We start from the raw sequence: 15,304 nt of genomic DNA, 5'->3' as shown, positions 1-15,304 counted from the left end.
TAAGCAAGTTCTGCTGTTAAAATACAACTGTAAAAACAACGAATACATATAACCAAATATAAAATTATAAAACAATAGTGGTGTGAGCATTGGACTGCGACTCCGGAAACCTGGGTTTGAATCCCCACTCTGCCATGGAAACCCACTGGGTGACCTTGGGCAAGTCACACTCTCTCAGCTTCAGAGGATGACAATGACAAACCCCTTCTGAAGAAACTTGTCAAGAAAACCCCACAATAGGTTTGCCTTAGGGTCACCATTAATTGGAAACAACTTGAAGACACACAACAACAACAAACTCTGTTCTCCATCCCACTTTTAAAAACCAGCAGTAATCCTGGATATGGAGAGTTTGTTGATCTTGAATCATCAAGATCAATCTTTTAAGGAAAAAGGACCCCTGTGTCTCCATTATATGATGTGATCCTGTGTTTGTCTACTCAGAGGTAAAATCTAGCAAGCTATAAAGCAGTAGGATTACCAGATACATAGGCTTATATAGAATTGCAGCCTAACACATTTGTTGCATTCGTTTTTGTGTCCGGGGTGCATTTTATCAATAGCTGTGCAATGCAAGTAGGTGTAATGTTATTCTACAAAGCTTATAGGTATGGCAGGTCTTGGTATCTGCTGGGGTTTGGTTACAGGACCCCTCTTGGATACCAAAATCTGGGTATGCTCAAGTCCCATTAAATAGAATGGCATCATGTAATGGTATCCCCTATATAAAATAGTGAACTCATGGTTCCCTTTTTGGAACATGGATGGTTGAATCCGTGGATAAAAATTCCACTGATATGGAGGTCTGCTGTATATAAGATTCAGTGTAAACTGTAAATGTATATAGGATAATTACTATGACCAGTGTCTTTTGAGAAATTTTGTTTCTAGGTGTATATGTTAACTATATTGTACTCAGTGTATTCACTGCAACCAGATGCACTGAGTTATGACCTTAGATCTTCTCTCTGGGTAAACATGCCAAGTGCCATTTTAATCCGACTCCCTAAACATTTCCTATTTATCTGTGGAGGAATGTTCCACAGCCCTATCTAGTTTCTTTCCTCCTCCCTGTTCATCTCTGAAGAAAATGGAAGGGGGGGTAGCATTTGATGGCTGACCACATGCTTTGCAATATGCAAAAAGCCCTATACTGTACTCGATGTCACAGGCAGCTCAGGTAGTACATTCATGGGAAATCTTTGTACATGTATGATACATTCTGAATGTTTTTGAAGTGTCTAGTGAGCTCCTTCTTGTGTACTTGCTGCAATCCTTCCCCCTTTTGATGGAACCCAGGTCGCTACATATTTTTGCATGGAAGTCATCTGGCAGCTAGAGAGTTGGTTGTAGATGAGAGAAAGGAAAAGTTTATTTCTACTACAAAGGGGACTTGGGGCCAATCTTTCTGAACCTGATGTTCCTCACAGGATAACTCTGGCCCAAAACACACTGCAGAACTAATCGAGTTTGAGTCTGCCTTGGCTCAGTGCTAGGGAATCCTGAGTGGGGATTTGAACCCTTGTCTTTATAGTTATAGTCCAGTGCTCAGACCACGATACCATGTACCACCCTGCATGCTTCTAATCCAAGAGCGGAAACCCATGGTTCTTCAAATGTTGTTGAACTACAGTTCCCAGAAGCCTCACCCATGGGATCTGTAGATTAGCAACATTTGTGGTGCTGCAAGTCTCCTAAGCTCTGAGTCCATAGCCTGTGTTCAGGGATGACTCTGGCTTTTTTTATTTCATGAATGAAACCATTCAAAAAATGCCGATTTCATTCTCCAAATGGCAGTTTGTTCCTCAAACCCAATCATTTGGTTTAACCCTAGCTGCAGAAACAGAAATCCAATAGCATTTTACTATAACTGCTGTCACCAGAGTTACCTGTCCATGTTTCTGAAGAGCCCGGTGAACCATGTGTACCTTTGGTCACTTTTTTCCAGCCTTGTGACCTCCTGTTGTAGGTTTTGGACTTCAGCTTCCAGCCAACAGGGCCAACGGTCAAGAATCTTGGGGATTATTCAGAAATCTGGAGGGCAGGAGTCTGTAAACAAACCTCCCCTGGTACCCAAGGTCGAGGATGAGAGGGACACAAGGCTTCCTATGGGAATAATATGTCTGTGTTCAGGAGTAACTGCCTGCAGCTATCATTCACATCAGTTGACCTGCTTGATACGGCATTTTTACTTAAAGCTGTTTCTGTTGCCATAAATAGCTCATCAAGTCTGAAGCAAAGGGATACAGTGTCCCTCTGTCACATGAGTTGGGGAACTGTGGATGTCCAGATGCTGTTGGACTGTGTCTGCCATCAACCTCAGCCACGATGAGTAGTGGTCAGTGATAGTGGAGGGCTAAGTCCAGCAACTTCTGGAAGGTCACAGCTTTGCTCTGCTTTGTCCACAAGGCAGGGAACCAGACACTGGCTCCAGATTCATTAGATATGATGTATGGCTAGGTCCTGTTTCCCCTAAGGCTCTTTCTGCTAGATTTTGCAGTCTGAGTTAATACTCCCCTTCTCCCTTAGATTTTGAGTAGCAGAAAGCAGGGAGTCAAAAGAGAAGGAGCAGGGAGGAAAGCAAGTTTTAAATCCCTGTTGGCAGAAGGCAAATAGAACTGCTCTTTTGAGCAGCTAAGACATTGCGTTGTCTTTGCTAGAGTTGTGCAGTGGAGTTGGGAGGAGGGATTTCACGATGCCCTTTGAAGGGTATGAAGGACAACTGGTTCTGATTGGGAGATCCTTCTCAGCGTCAGAGGGCATTAAACCTCCTTCAGACCCATTTTCTCTCTCCCCACTGTTTTTCCTGCAGTGCTTTATCTAGACCATGATAATCGTGTCTTGTGCTCTTTGAAAACAGTGGTGCTAAATAAAGATCTCTGGAAATTTTTGCCTGGTGTGTGTTGCAAGTACAAAAAAACATGCACACATTATTATGGGGAAGTACTTCCAAAAGGAAATATTTCCACTTCCCCCTGTCCTTTTCTTAAACCACTTTGCTGTGGTTGTCTTAGTACATTCCTCTTTCCTACCTTGCTTTGCTGGAGAATTTGAATTGAATGATGGCAGGGTAACCACAGAAGCTGCCTTTCATTTTGATTTTGCATTCTCCCAGTCTGCTTTTTTTTCCTGTCTGCTCCAACCAGTCTGCGTCTGTCCATGCTTCAGTTCCTGTACCAACCCCATGCCAAGATAGCCTCTGTGTTTGCTCACTTGCTCAGTGGTCTGCAATTTGGCCTTGGGTGACTTAGGTACCTCCCTGTTCAAACATGTCGGTGATTTCCCTGCCACCTTCAGTGGTAAATGTGTCACATCTCTACTGTTTGCTGTGCTTTAGCCTGTTGGAATTGAAAGAGTTCTCTCAGCTGGACAGTCTTCTTGCCTGTTAGCTGGGGGTGATGGGAGTTGTAATCAAACATGTCTAGAGGCTGGGGTTGAAGAAGGCAGGTTGAGAGAGACATATGCATCTTCCATAGGGTTTTATTTTTAAAAACAGTCAGCAATAGGGCTGCAGGACAGTCAAATCCTTTTGCGTTTTTTAGGATTAAATTGGCTTTTAAATGTTGTCTTTCTCTTACCTGTACTGTACTCTAGTAGCTTCTTTTTTCCCCCTAAACATTTAGGATCTTTGTAAGATTTCCAAGTATTACACACACACACACACACACACACACACACACACACACACACACACACACTCTTCCAAAAAAAATTTACATGGTTGAGTGCTGGTATTGAAACCTAGTTCTCTGATATGCATGCGAAGGATTAAGCTATTCCCTTTTGTTTCTTCATTGCCTTCTCTCAAACTGATGTGCTCCTGAGCTTTACTTCTATAACAGAAAATTTGGTACAAGAGGCAGAAATAACATGGGGGAAAAATAGCAATACACTACACAAAAAGCAGAGTACTTCATCATGTTTTTAGCAAAACATTTTAGTCAAAACTAACAACTATCCATGTGTGAAATGAAACAACCAGGTCAGGTAAGCCTTGCATAAATATACAAAAACATTTTGAACCTACAGCCCAGTTACAAGCTTCTTCCAGGGATGTGTTTTCTTTCAATGTCTTCCACTTTTTTTTATGATTTCCATTTTGGTGGCCAAAGCTATAGATCTCTATGCTTTCTTAACCAGCTGGAGGGAGCTAGTGAAAAAGCCTTATCTGCTTTCTTCTTTCCCCTCTTATTTTTCTGTTCATACACACTCATTTCGGGACTGGCAGGTGCTATATTCCTTGTCTGTTGTATGCAGATGCACCCACTACACTAAGATCAGCACACATAGAATACTTTTCCTTCCCAGTTCAGGCTTTATTGCATTTTTGATATGGACACACTGCTGCAACCCAACGCTGAAACTCAGTGTTTCACCAGTACAAGGAGCTGGGTTTCTCAAAGACAAGACCATTAAATGGGGCAGGTAATTTGTGGCTGCTTTTGTTCAGACTGCGGATCCTATACAGCACAGCCAATGTTGAGTAATCTTGGGAGGTGAAGTAAAGGTATTTTTTAAAAATACAGGCTGAGTGAGCCTTCCTTATCTCAAATTCTGAAATCTGGAATATTCCAAAAACCAAAACTTTTTCATGAATGGCTCAAATAGTGACCCCTTTAGTTTTCTGATGGTTCAATGCACACAACCTTTGTTTTATGCACAAAATTGTTTTAAAAATATTGTATAAAATTATCTTCAGACTATGTGTAAAAGATATATATGAAAAATATTTTTTTAGTTGTTTGACTTGAGTCCATCTCCAAGATAACTCATTATGAATATGCAAATACAGGTATTCCACAGTTCAAGATAAATAAATAAATAAAATCCAAAATTAATTTTGGACAAGGGAGACTCAACCTGTATAACTCACATATTACAGGTTAATCTTCAAAAATAGTGGAACATTTTACATCTCATACAGGGTTACCAGGCATATCATCTTATCCCCTTCAACAGTTCTCACAGTGATTCATGATATGCTAGTTAGAAGTGATTTCATAGAATATCAACATTCCCATCCCTTGTTTTACCAGGAGCCACAGTCACTAGGGTATTGTCCTTCCTATAAATGAATATTGGCCATTAGGAAGGAGAGCTGTGGCTGGCATAACTCTCTCTTCGGACATGTCACATCAGCTAATGGGAAGATTTTCTTTCTAGGGTCCAGCAATGCTTGCGAGAAGACCTCGTTCACTTTCCTCCGCCAAGAACTTCCTGTCCGGCTGGCCAACATCATGAAGGAAATCAACCTTCTCCCAGACCGAGTGCTGAGCACACCCTCTGTTCAGCTGGTGCAAAGTTGGTGAGTTCTTACGTTTTTTCCTCTTCCTTTGAATGGTGGATTTCACTTTATTGTGTCATTTTGCTCCTTCCTTTCCCCTTGTCCCTGCTATTTGACAGATTAGGCAGCATGAATTGTTTAAAACCTCATTTCTTTCACTCCCAATCACCCACTGAAAGCATGATGATTGGTGACTGAAGGACACAAGCCACTCTTTGTCACCTCTCCCCATGGATAGAGACAGGTAACAACAATCAGTTAAACAAACAAACAGCTTCATTTATATGCTGCTTCATACTGAACTAACAGTGTCTAAGTGGTTTACAACTGTAAGCTAATTGCCCCCAACAATCTAGGTACTCATTTTAGCAACCTCGGAAGGATGCAAGCCTGAGTCAAGCTTGAGCCCCATTAGCTGGAATTGAACTCACAACCTTATGGTTTTGAGTGAGTGGCTGCAATACAGGCATTTAACCACTGCGCCACCAGGGCTCCTAACATGCAGCATACAACACACAGCATCAGTTAAACATACACATCAGTTAAAAGTACACACCATTTTAAAGGAACAAACAGATGGTGGGTAAGGAGCGGCTGGCTGCCCCCCTTGCTCACAGGGTTGGGGCCACAGCAACCACATGCCACGCCCCCAACGTGGCCTTTTCCAGGTGCAAAAAGGAGCAGCAAAAAGCCGCTCCTTTTTGCGCCAGGCAAAGGGCACCTTTGCCGCCATGAGTTTTTTCAACATTTCTTCGGTGCCGCTTATGTAAACGCTACGCCATCGAAACACCATGGATCTGCCACACATGCAGTTGGCCATGCAGCTTCCCGGTTGACTGGGGACATACTGTTGTCTGAATGCCAAACTCCCAGTCCATAGGGAAGCCAGCTCTTTCTGGCTGAACAAAAGGGACACACAACCCCTGTCCCATTTAACATCTCTATTTGTGAAACTCAGCTTCTTGTTCTTCTCCCCTTTCTCTCTCACTTTTGACTGTTTTAATCATGGATCTAGATAACAGGCACTGTTAAGCTGGAGGCGCTAGTCTTATTGCCTCCTGGTATGAACATGAGCAGGAAATGAAAGAAGAAATAAGGTGTAGCCCTTTAAGGAGCTAGTTTAATTTGGGCAAAGCAGCTTGACTGGCTGGCATTTATTTGCTTCACTTCAGATCTTCCTATTCTCTTGGCCTTCCACGTCCCTTTACAGTTGCTGGAGAAACACAAGCATAGGAAATGCACAGAAGAACCACAGTTCCTGTGGTCAAGTGAATTGGCAAGTCACCAAGCCAAGTTAATTGTTTAAAAGCCCCCCTCCCACATCCTTTCAGTAGCTGGCTTTGAAACCTGTTCCACCTTTGAAACCTGCACAAAAGCAGTTGTCCATTGACCCTTTTGTACTCTGCAGTTATAGATCCTGAAACATTTTGTTACTGCCCACATTCCCTCACCTAGCCTTAGGGATGATGGAGTTTGTAATCCAAGATTTCTAGAGGGTGGTAGATTGATTGAATCTCAATTCCTTCATCTAAGAGTGGAGTCACATACAGCAGTTTGCATTCCAGAAATGCTTTACCCACTTTGATATCATATTTATGGTGTGTTTGAGATCCTACATTTCCTGAAGGCACCAGATTCCATCTAATCTCAGGAGCTAAGCAGGGTCAGGCCTGGTTAGTACTTGGAAGGGGAACAGCCAGGTGCATGATACTCCATGAATTGCATTGTGTTTTTTAAGGCAAGGGATACAAAACCGCCTCTAAGTGTTCCTTGCCTAAGAAAACCCTGTGAAATTCACAGGGTCACCGTAACAGACAACATGAAGGCACATACATACACATGGACTATATTTAAGAGGAAGGAACCTGCAAAAGCATCTCTGAATATTCTTTGCTTAACAAAACTCTGTTAAATTTATGAAGATGTCATAGGTCAGCAGGCAACCTGAAGGCAAGTACTTGACTTTTGAGAGCCAACACCAGAGAGTTGGTGATGCCAGTGTATAATCTGATCCTGGCAAGCGTATTTTCACACAAACACACAATCTTTTGACATTATGAAACTAACTTTTAAAATTTGCTTATTTCCATTAAGGCACTACCTGTCTCATATTCTCCCAACATTTCACAGATGAACACTGGGATACATGTGGCCAAGCAACATCAGAATGTGGTCAAAATGGCCAAAGTTATTAATGAAGAAGAATATACAAGCTAGGAGATGCTAAAGTACTATGCTTTTGCCTGAGAAAGAGAGGTTTCCACTCCCTCTCCTCCCCCCCCCCCCGAGTTACAGTGAGTGCAAACTGTTTTTGCACTTTAAACTCAGTTTGTAGTAATTAAGGTAAGCTGCAGATAAGGAGAAAATTAGAACAGGAGAGAGAAACCAGGACATTTTAAAAAACAGCTTAAAAAAGTGGGACAGCAGAGGATTAAACAGGATTGGCCCTGCCAGTTGGGACACTTGGAAGGTATGCTGTCTGCTAGGCATTCAAAGTAGTCTCTGCTTATTTTTGTAAAGAAATAAGTTACAAAATATTTTTTGAAAAGCAAAATTGCCTCAACACTAGTGATTTTTTTCCTGGATGACATAAGCTTCTTGGCCTCGGCTTCCCTCTTTCTCCTTCACGTCAGGGTTGTTGTTGTTGTTGTTGTTAACCGTGAGCAGAGATGCAGCCAGATTTGAGGGAACCCTGGATGAGTTGCATTCTGGGAAGCTCTATATTTCTGGCACTTGCTGATCTGCCTATTAATTTGTGTTGTTGTTCTTGTTGTTGGGCAGTGTGATGTCCTGCCAGGACTGATTGAATTTCCCCTGCATTTTCTTTCATGTTGGTTCAGGCCATAGATTATTTTAGTGTAGAAAAGTTCTTTGTATTAGTGGGAGGAGCTGTAGGATTCCCCTGCATTATTTCCAGGTTTGGTTTGCCCTTTCCCAACATGCTCGGCTTTAGCTAGAGGTTTTTAGTTTTGGAGCAGTCTTTGCTGTGAGCAGGCAGAGAGCTGTCTTTTGGTGGCAAACAGGCCCAGACAGCCGGAAAGGGCATTTCTTACATGTTAGCCATTTTAGTTACCAACTTTAGCCAAATCAGTTACCAGTTTAGCCATTTTAGTTACCAGGTATTAGTTAGCTGATTTAGTTACCAAAACAACTCAGCCAAATTAGTTACCATCAGCAAGCGAATAAAGGAATTCAGGAGCTGAAAGACCCTGCACCAGCTCCATTGAGTGAGGAGAGCAAACCAACATCAGACCCAGAAAGATGACATCTGGAAGATTGCTGAAACTGTAAAGTATCTTTTATTTAGAGCTGGGGAGGAAAAAACTCTTTATTTTTGTCCTTTAAATTAAATTTTCCCCCTTTTGAACTTTACATTCAGCTTCAGAGCCTTTTTGGGTAAAGAGTTTGATCTCACCAGGGTACCGGCGTTGCACACCCAAACCTGCCACCACCTTTAGTTGGGTGTGTCTTCACAGGCAGCATGGCTGCTCTGGTTTCGACCTGCCTGCTGCAACATCCTTCTGCTTTCTTCAGTACTTGCTTGACCCAGCAGTGTTCCAGCTGTTTTGAAACTTGTTATCCGGAAGCCTTGTTCTCCTTCATAACCGTCCGAACTGGACAGGCAGGACAACCCAGTTTTGTACTAGTGTGGACTGTGAAGCCAAGTGTTGCACCAGTCAGATCAAGTGTGCCGCTGCCTACCTTTTTAATTTCCTTCCTTCTCTCCCTCCACCCCTGGTCCTCCATGCTTCATCCATTGTTGTTGAGGAGAGCCCCCTCCAGACCTCTAGAGAAAGTTTCTATGTTCACAGGAGTTGGGACAATGAAGGGAGAGGAGGCAACAGGAAGCTTTCCTTTTGTGAACTTCCTTAAGTTTAATTTAACTTAAAAGACAAGCCAGTGTTATGTTTGCTTTGCAGTGAACAAAAATGCAAAATTTGATACCAAAGGAACTCTAAAATGTTCTCCTGTCATAGCACAGGAGATCTGGATCTGACTATTCTTTCAAGCAGTGCCAGAAAGAAAACAATCCCAACCCAACCTCCAAACAAGCATAATTTTGATCTCTCCCACTTCAGCATCAACCACAATGATCTCTTCTCCTTCTCAACATGTAAGCTCTCTGGTCTTTCTAGCTTCCAATAACACATGGCCACTTGCATCCTCTTCCACCCTTTTCATTGGTTGTTGTTAATTGTTTTTTTAATGTGCCATGAAGTTGGGTTTGACCTATGGCAACCTTATGAAAAACCTATGATCACTCTATGTCACCATATGTTTTGATTAGTATAACACAGTGTTGAATGGGTAGGTTTGTTTGATTTAAAATCATTTTCCTCTGTAAAAAACAGTATGCTTAACAAACAATATATTGGATAGTTGGTGTTTCAAAATAGAGATGTCCTTTTGATCACAGGAGAGGGAGAATCTGTGATAAAGGGATCACCACTTTGTATGTCAATGACAGGGAATTGCTTTTGGAATGGGACCATGCTTCCACCACTACTCTTGAGGTGGGATATATGCAGGAAACTAAAAACGTTTGGGTTTGACAGATCCAAAATCTCTTGGATCCACTCGTCATGCATCCAGTGTTGCACTCCTTGGTACTGTCAAGATTTTTGCCACTGCAAGGTAGCCTTGAAAGGTGCATCAGATTGTGAGTTGCTGCCAGTGTTGTGTAGTTTTAATCAACCAACAATACAACCCTTTGCTTTTTATTCAGGGGTATACCTCACTGTGCTCAGTGGGGCTTCTGACTTTGCAGCCCCCAAAACAACTATGCAACCACTCTCTCTGTGGTTAGGTGATAGCCCTAATGATGGGGAAGGAGCTGTGCACTTATACTTTCTTTCTGTTTTCAATAATGCCCAAGGTACTTCACAAATGTAAAGCTGGGAAAATGCAATTCTGATATAGATTACAGGTTGAGTCTCCCTTATCCAGAATTCTGAAATCTGAAATATTTAAAAAAAAACACTTTTTTCATGGGTGTCTGAAATATTGACACCTTTACTTTCTGATGATTCAATGTACACAAATTATTTTAAAATATTGTATAAAATTATCTTCAGGCTATATGTATAAAGTATATATGAAACATAAATGAATATGTTTAGACCTGGGTATCATGTCAAAGATACCTCATTATATATGTATATGCAAATACAAGTATTCCAAAATCCAAAAATACTCAAAATACTCAAAATTCAAAATACCTCTGGTCCCAAGTATTTTGGATAAAGGAGAGTCATCCTGTACTGAATTATTCCCAGTGTAAGAAATTGTCTTAAACAGTTGTATTGTGTCAGTCCTAAGGAAAGACAAAAGTGCTGGAGTCAAGCCAGCTTTCACATTCTACTCCTCTGTTTCTTCCACCAGGTATGTGCAGAGCTTGCTGGATATGATGGTGTTCCTGGATAAGGATCCTGAGGACATTGGGACACTGGGAAAGTGAGTTTGGGTTGCAGGAACTCTGGTTGTAAGGCATGAGTGAGTATCTGAGTACACGGTATCTTTGAAGTCTCCATGCATGTTTTCTGCATGGAGGATGCTCATAGTGCATCAGTTGGAGTATGGTATTTGCTTGACTCTTCCCACTTTGAACAGAGTTGACTGTTAAGCTGAAGCTATCTTTGGAAATTACTTTAGATGTTATGCTTTAGTTTGATTGATGTTCAACAGGCCCAGCAGCTGGTATCTGGGCAGAAGAGTGAGCCAGGGCAGATTGCTTCTGTGTTCTTTCTGGCCCATCCATAGATGATAATTAGAGAGACCTATTGAGATCCTGAAATGAGAGCAGGTCTCAGGTACAATTAGTAATCGGAGATGCACAGAAATAACTGAGTGGGAACAATGATTTTAAGCCCCCATCTGCCTTACTCACATCTGCACTTCACAGCTAAGGCCATATCAGATAAGTCAGCAGGTGATCCTTTCCAGATTGCTTTATGTGTCACCTCTGAAGACATGTCAGGCAGAAGATTGCAGATGGTTGCCTTCTGGGCCTGAAAACTACTGCTTCTGCCCAGTGCTTGCTGTGGGTCTCCAGTTACTAGGTGGATGCTAGATAGGCAAGGAGGTTTCCTCCAGTCCTAGCTTCCTCACTCCCATGTTAAGAGCCCTACTGTTATTAAAGAAAGCACTTGAACTGGGACCTTCACTATTTATTGTGTGGGCAACATCGCAGGCCACATGCAGCCCCCATACCCATTTTTGTGCCCCATATTGAATTTGCTGCTCCATCAGTAGCAATCTCCCCTTCCTCATTTTACCTCAGAACTTGAGCACACATTTCTATGATTCTATGATCAAACATTTGTTGTTAAACTGAGTAATGTTCCAATTCACTGGAGGTTCAGTTCAGCTTAAAAACAAGGCACATACTCCTTGCACACTTTGTTTAATGTAAAATTGCTGGATTGCCATATCGACGGTGGAGAAAGAATTGCTAAACACATTTTTTCCATAAGTACTCTTAGGTGTATGATTTGCTGATGAAGAGCATGAGATTTGCACCCATGGCATGTGAGGAAAACTTGGCACATGTTGGTTTCCCTTGCAGCCAAATAATCTGCTGCTTAACTGTGACAAACAAGGAGTCTGAATTTGCAGCACTGCTTGGTAGGGCAGACTTTCAGATGCCCTTTATTGCCTATTTCAAGCTAGTGCCTTCATAAGCCACATTAATGACCCTTACCCTGAATATGTGGCTTATACTTCTGGAGAAAAGCAGGTTCCTTTCACAGAACTCCCTTTTATTTCTATGAAATCAGGTACACCAAATAATCCATAAGTGAGTCAGACCATCCTCAAGCTAGGCAAAAGGAATTTAATCAGCTCCAGTTTCCAATTGAGAATGTTTATTTGAGAACCCAGCAGAGAGTTTCAGAAACAGTTGGTTGCTTTTAAAAAGGAAATTGAAAACTCAGAATTAAGTAGCTAAGGCTTTATTTATCAGGAAAATCTTTCATAGAACTCATGTTACAAAAGCAGCTTGCAGGTTTGGACAAGAGAACAGGGAATCCACAAAGTGGAAGAATCTTATCTTGACTTCATAGCTAGTAGCCCAAAATGAGATTTTATAATCAGTGTTGTTTCTGCAGAAGGAAGGTAACCAATGAATTGCCAGAGGTGATGTGATCATACATCCTTCATGTGATTCCTGTGTGTACATTGTAAAACACAGTAGACCAGCCTTTGGGGATTGGGGCTATACTACCCTTCCCTCATTCCATTTGTGGCAGAAAAGGCTGTGTTTTACCTTTAATTCACATTTGCATCCAAAATAAGGATGTTCCTTATACACTTTGCTTACAAGCAATATAACATGTCATCAAGACTTGTACAGATTTGTACATGAGACATAGAGGGAGTATGCACTTTGTTTTAGCATAGTTCAAAGTGAAATGCTGATTTTGTCGTGGCTGAAATTTGGGGGGGGGGGGTGCATGTGGCCAAACCTGTTGTAAACCAGGAGCCCTGGTGGCGCAGTGGTTAAATGCCTGTACTGCAGCCATTCACTCAAAACCACAAGGTTGCGAGTTCAAGACCAGCAAAAGGGCCCAAGCTCGACTCAGGCTTGCATCCTTCCGAGGTCGCTAAAATGAGTACCCAGACTGTTGGGGGGCAAATTAGCTTACTTGCTAATTAGCTTACTTGCTGTTCACCGCTATGATCTTTGGAATAGCGGTATATAAATAAAACAAATTATTAATTATTATTATTATTAAAGAGATGAGGCATGGAGCTGATTGACGGGCAAGAGATCCCCTCTGGTTAGTACTAAGGAAGCTGTCATAGCCCACCTATCCTTGGCCATGTCTAGGCATGACATGACTTTTGCTCTAGGATGTACTCATATTCTAGGAAGGACGGTTTTGGTGGGAGAGAGGAACTTAATTTATCACACTACCACTTGATAATTTTTACTGAAGGTCCATCTCCTTTTTCAGTTTCACCAATGCCCTGGTCACAATCCGTAACCGTCACAACGATGTGGTCCCCACCATGGCGCAGGGGGTGATTGAGTACAAAGAGGCTTATGGGGATGACCCTGTTTCCAACCAGAACATCCAGTACTTCCTGGACCGCTTCTACCTTAGCCGCATCTCTATCCGCATGCTGCTTAACCAACACAGTGAGTTACACTTTGTCTTACCCTTCTATTGTTTGCTGCTTCTCCTTTCTTTGGTTATGCTGTCGTTTATGCTTGTATTTTACAGAATAGCTGGATTTGACCACAGATATGTTAGCAATAATACAAACATGATATAGCAAGAACGGGAACAGGATATGTAGTGTTTGTACAGTGGACCTTTGGTATCCACTGAAGTTTCGTTCCAGGACCTCTTGTGGATACCAAAATCCATGGATGCTCAAGTTCCATTAGATACAATGGCATAGTAAGATGGTGTCCCATCTAAAAAATGGCAAAATCAAGGTTTTCTTTTTTCAATTATATATTTTTAAAATACTTTCAAGCTGTAGATGCTAAAACCCATGGGTGACAAATATGTGGATATGGAAGACTGATTGTACAGGGAAAATAATTAGCTGGTTGAGTAATGGACTGGTGTGGAAGAGAATGCTTCTAATGATAGTCACCAAGGATAGTCTTGTTAGAAGCTGGTAAGAGAAGTGTGTGAGAGGGGCAGGAGGTGAGTGAGAGTGAAGGCAAGAATGTTTTGATTTATGGATGAATGAGAGAAAAATCCACAAACCTACAGGGTAGGGACATTGCTGTCAATCTCTTTGGTTACTGAAATAAAGTTTTACTGTTAAAATACAGAAGACTGGTTTACTGAACCGAAGGAAATGGGCAAATCCAGAAACCATGTTGGGGAAGACTTGGCCTGTCTCTCTCTCCCCCCCCCCCCCCACCTTCATTTGTTGCTTTGTTTTTCTGCAGCCTTACTTTTTGATGGCAGTACCAACCCAGCCCATCCCAAGCACATTGGCAGCATCGATCCGAACTGCAATGTATCAGATGTGATTAGAGGTCAGTGGACTTCTTCAGTATCCTGTCTTTGGCTTCTGTCTGTGCTTTTGCACTGTTCTTTGAACTGACTTTGGTACGAGGTTCCATGTTTGGAGAGAATGCCCCCAGAAGGATGCAGCAAAATTAAAAAGCTCAAGAAATAATTTTAAAAAGATAAGATAAAACGACATTAAACATCTCAAACAATTGAAATAGTTTTAAAAGGCTAAAGTAGTTTTTAGAATCATGAGGCTTAAAAGTAAATAAGACCACAAAATGTAGATTATAGTTGCATAAAAACTATATCTTGACTTAGCACTGGAAAAAAAATGTTGGCGTAATTGGCCCTCCAAGGAAGGGCATTCCTCAAATGAGGCACCACTATTGCTTAATAATACACTTCTTTTTCAAGGATTTCCTACTTGTCAAGAACAAAATGCAGATAGCTTGGAAAAGTTATTGTATCAAATTCCAAAATCCTGGTGGCCAATATTGGCTGATGAATTCTAGGAATTGTCCAAAAAGGGAAATTTCCCAATTCTTTGCATTTCCTCTTTGACAAGGAAATATACATTATCCAGTTGCTTTCAGCCTCTTATGAAATAAAATAAAAATACAACAGAGTCACTTCCTTGGTGGCATTGTAGCAGTAAACATAAGAATGCATGTAATGAATTTTCTTTCTGCCTGTCTACCAGCACAAGAGGAATACAATGTAGCTCCTTCCTTGGTGGTAGTAGTGGAGGGGAAGGCTGGTGATTTTCTCTTTAGCACTTGCTATGGAAGAGGGAACAGAATTCCACACAGTCTCTTTCAGAGCTTTGAACAGTTCTCTTTCACACTCCCAGAAACTGCGTGAATGCTGGGAGTTGTAATCCAAACAATAGCATTTCTGAATTCTTCTTTCTCCCTCTCTCAGTCTCACTCATTCTCTCCGATTCTCTCTTATTTTCTTTCTCTCTGTGTGTCTTAGTTCACCCTTTTCAGCTAGGAAACTATTTGTACATAGCCCTCCTTAGCAGAGTTAGCAGAGACATTTT

At 41.6% G+C, this 15,304-nt stretch overlaps 1 protein-coding gene across 2 annotated transcripts in view; it reads left to right on the top strand.

The window, feature by feature from the left end:
- The window catches only part of PDK2 (pyruvate dehydrogenase kinase 2), a 30,308-nt gene that overhangs the window by 3,046 nt on the left and 11,958 nt on the right, over positions 1 to 15,304 (top strand). For both annotated transcript variants that reach the window (XM_089531670.1, XM_089531669.1), the window contains exons 2-5: positions 5,164 to 5,305; positions 10,667 to 10,738; positions 13,240 to 13,424; positions 14,196 to 14,285. In XM_089531670.1, the coding sequence (XP_089387796.1) occupies positions 5,164 to 5,305; positions 10,667 to 10,738; positions 13,240 to 13,424; positions 14,196 to 14,285 (489 nt within the window). The remainder of the gene's footprint in view (positions 1 to 5,163; positions 5,306 to 10,666; positions 10,739 to 13,239; positions 13,425 to 14,195; positions 14,286 to 15,304) is intronic.

This window comes from Sceloporus occidentalis, unplaced genomic scaffold (assembly GCF_023333645.1).
Source record: "Sceloporus occidentalis isolate IW3139 unplaced genomic scaffold, rSceOcc1.0.p SCAF_7, whole genome shotgun sequence".
Taxonomy (NCBI): domain Eukaryota; kingdom Metazoa; phylum Chordata; class Lepidosauria; order Squamata; family Phrynosomatidae; genus Sceloporus; species Sceloporus occidentalis.
This window is presented reverse-complemented; position numbering and strand designations above follow the sequence as displayed.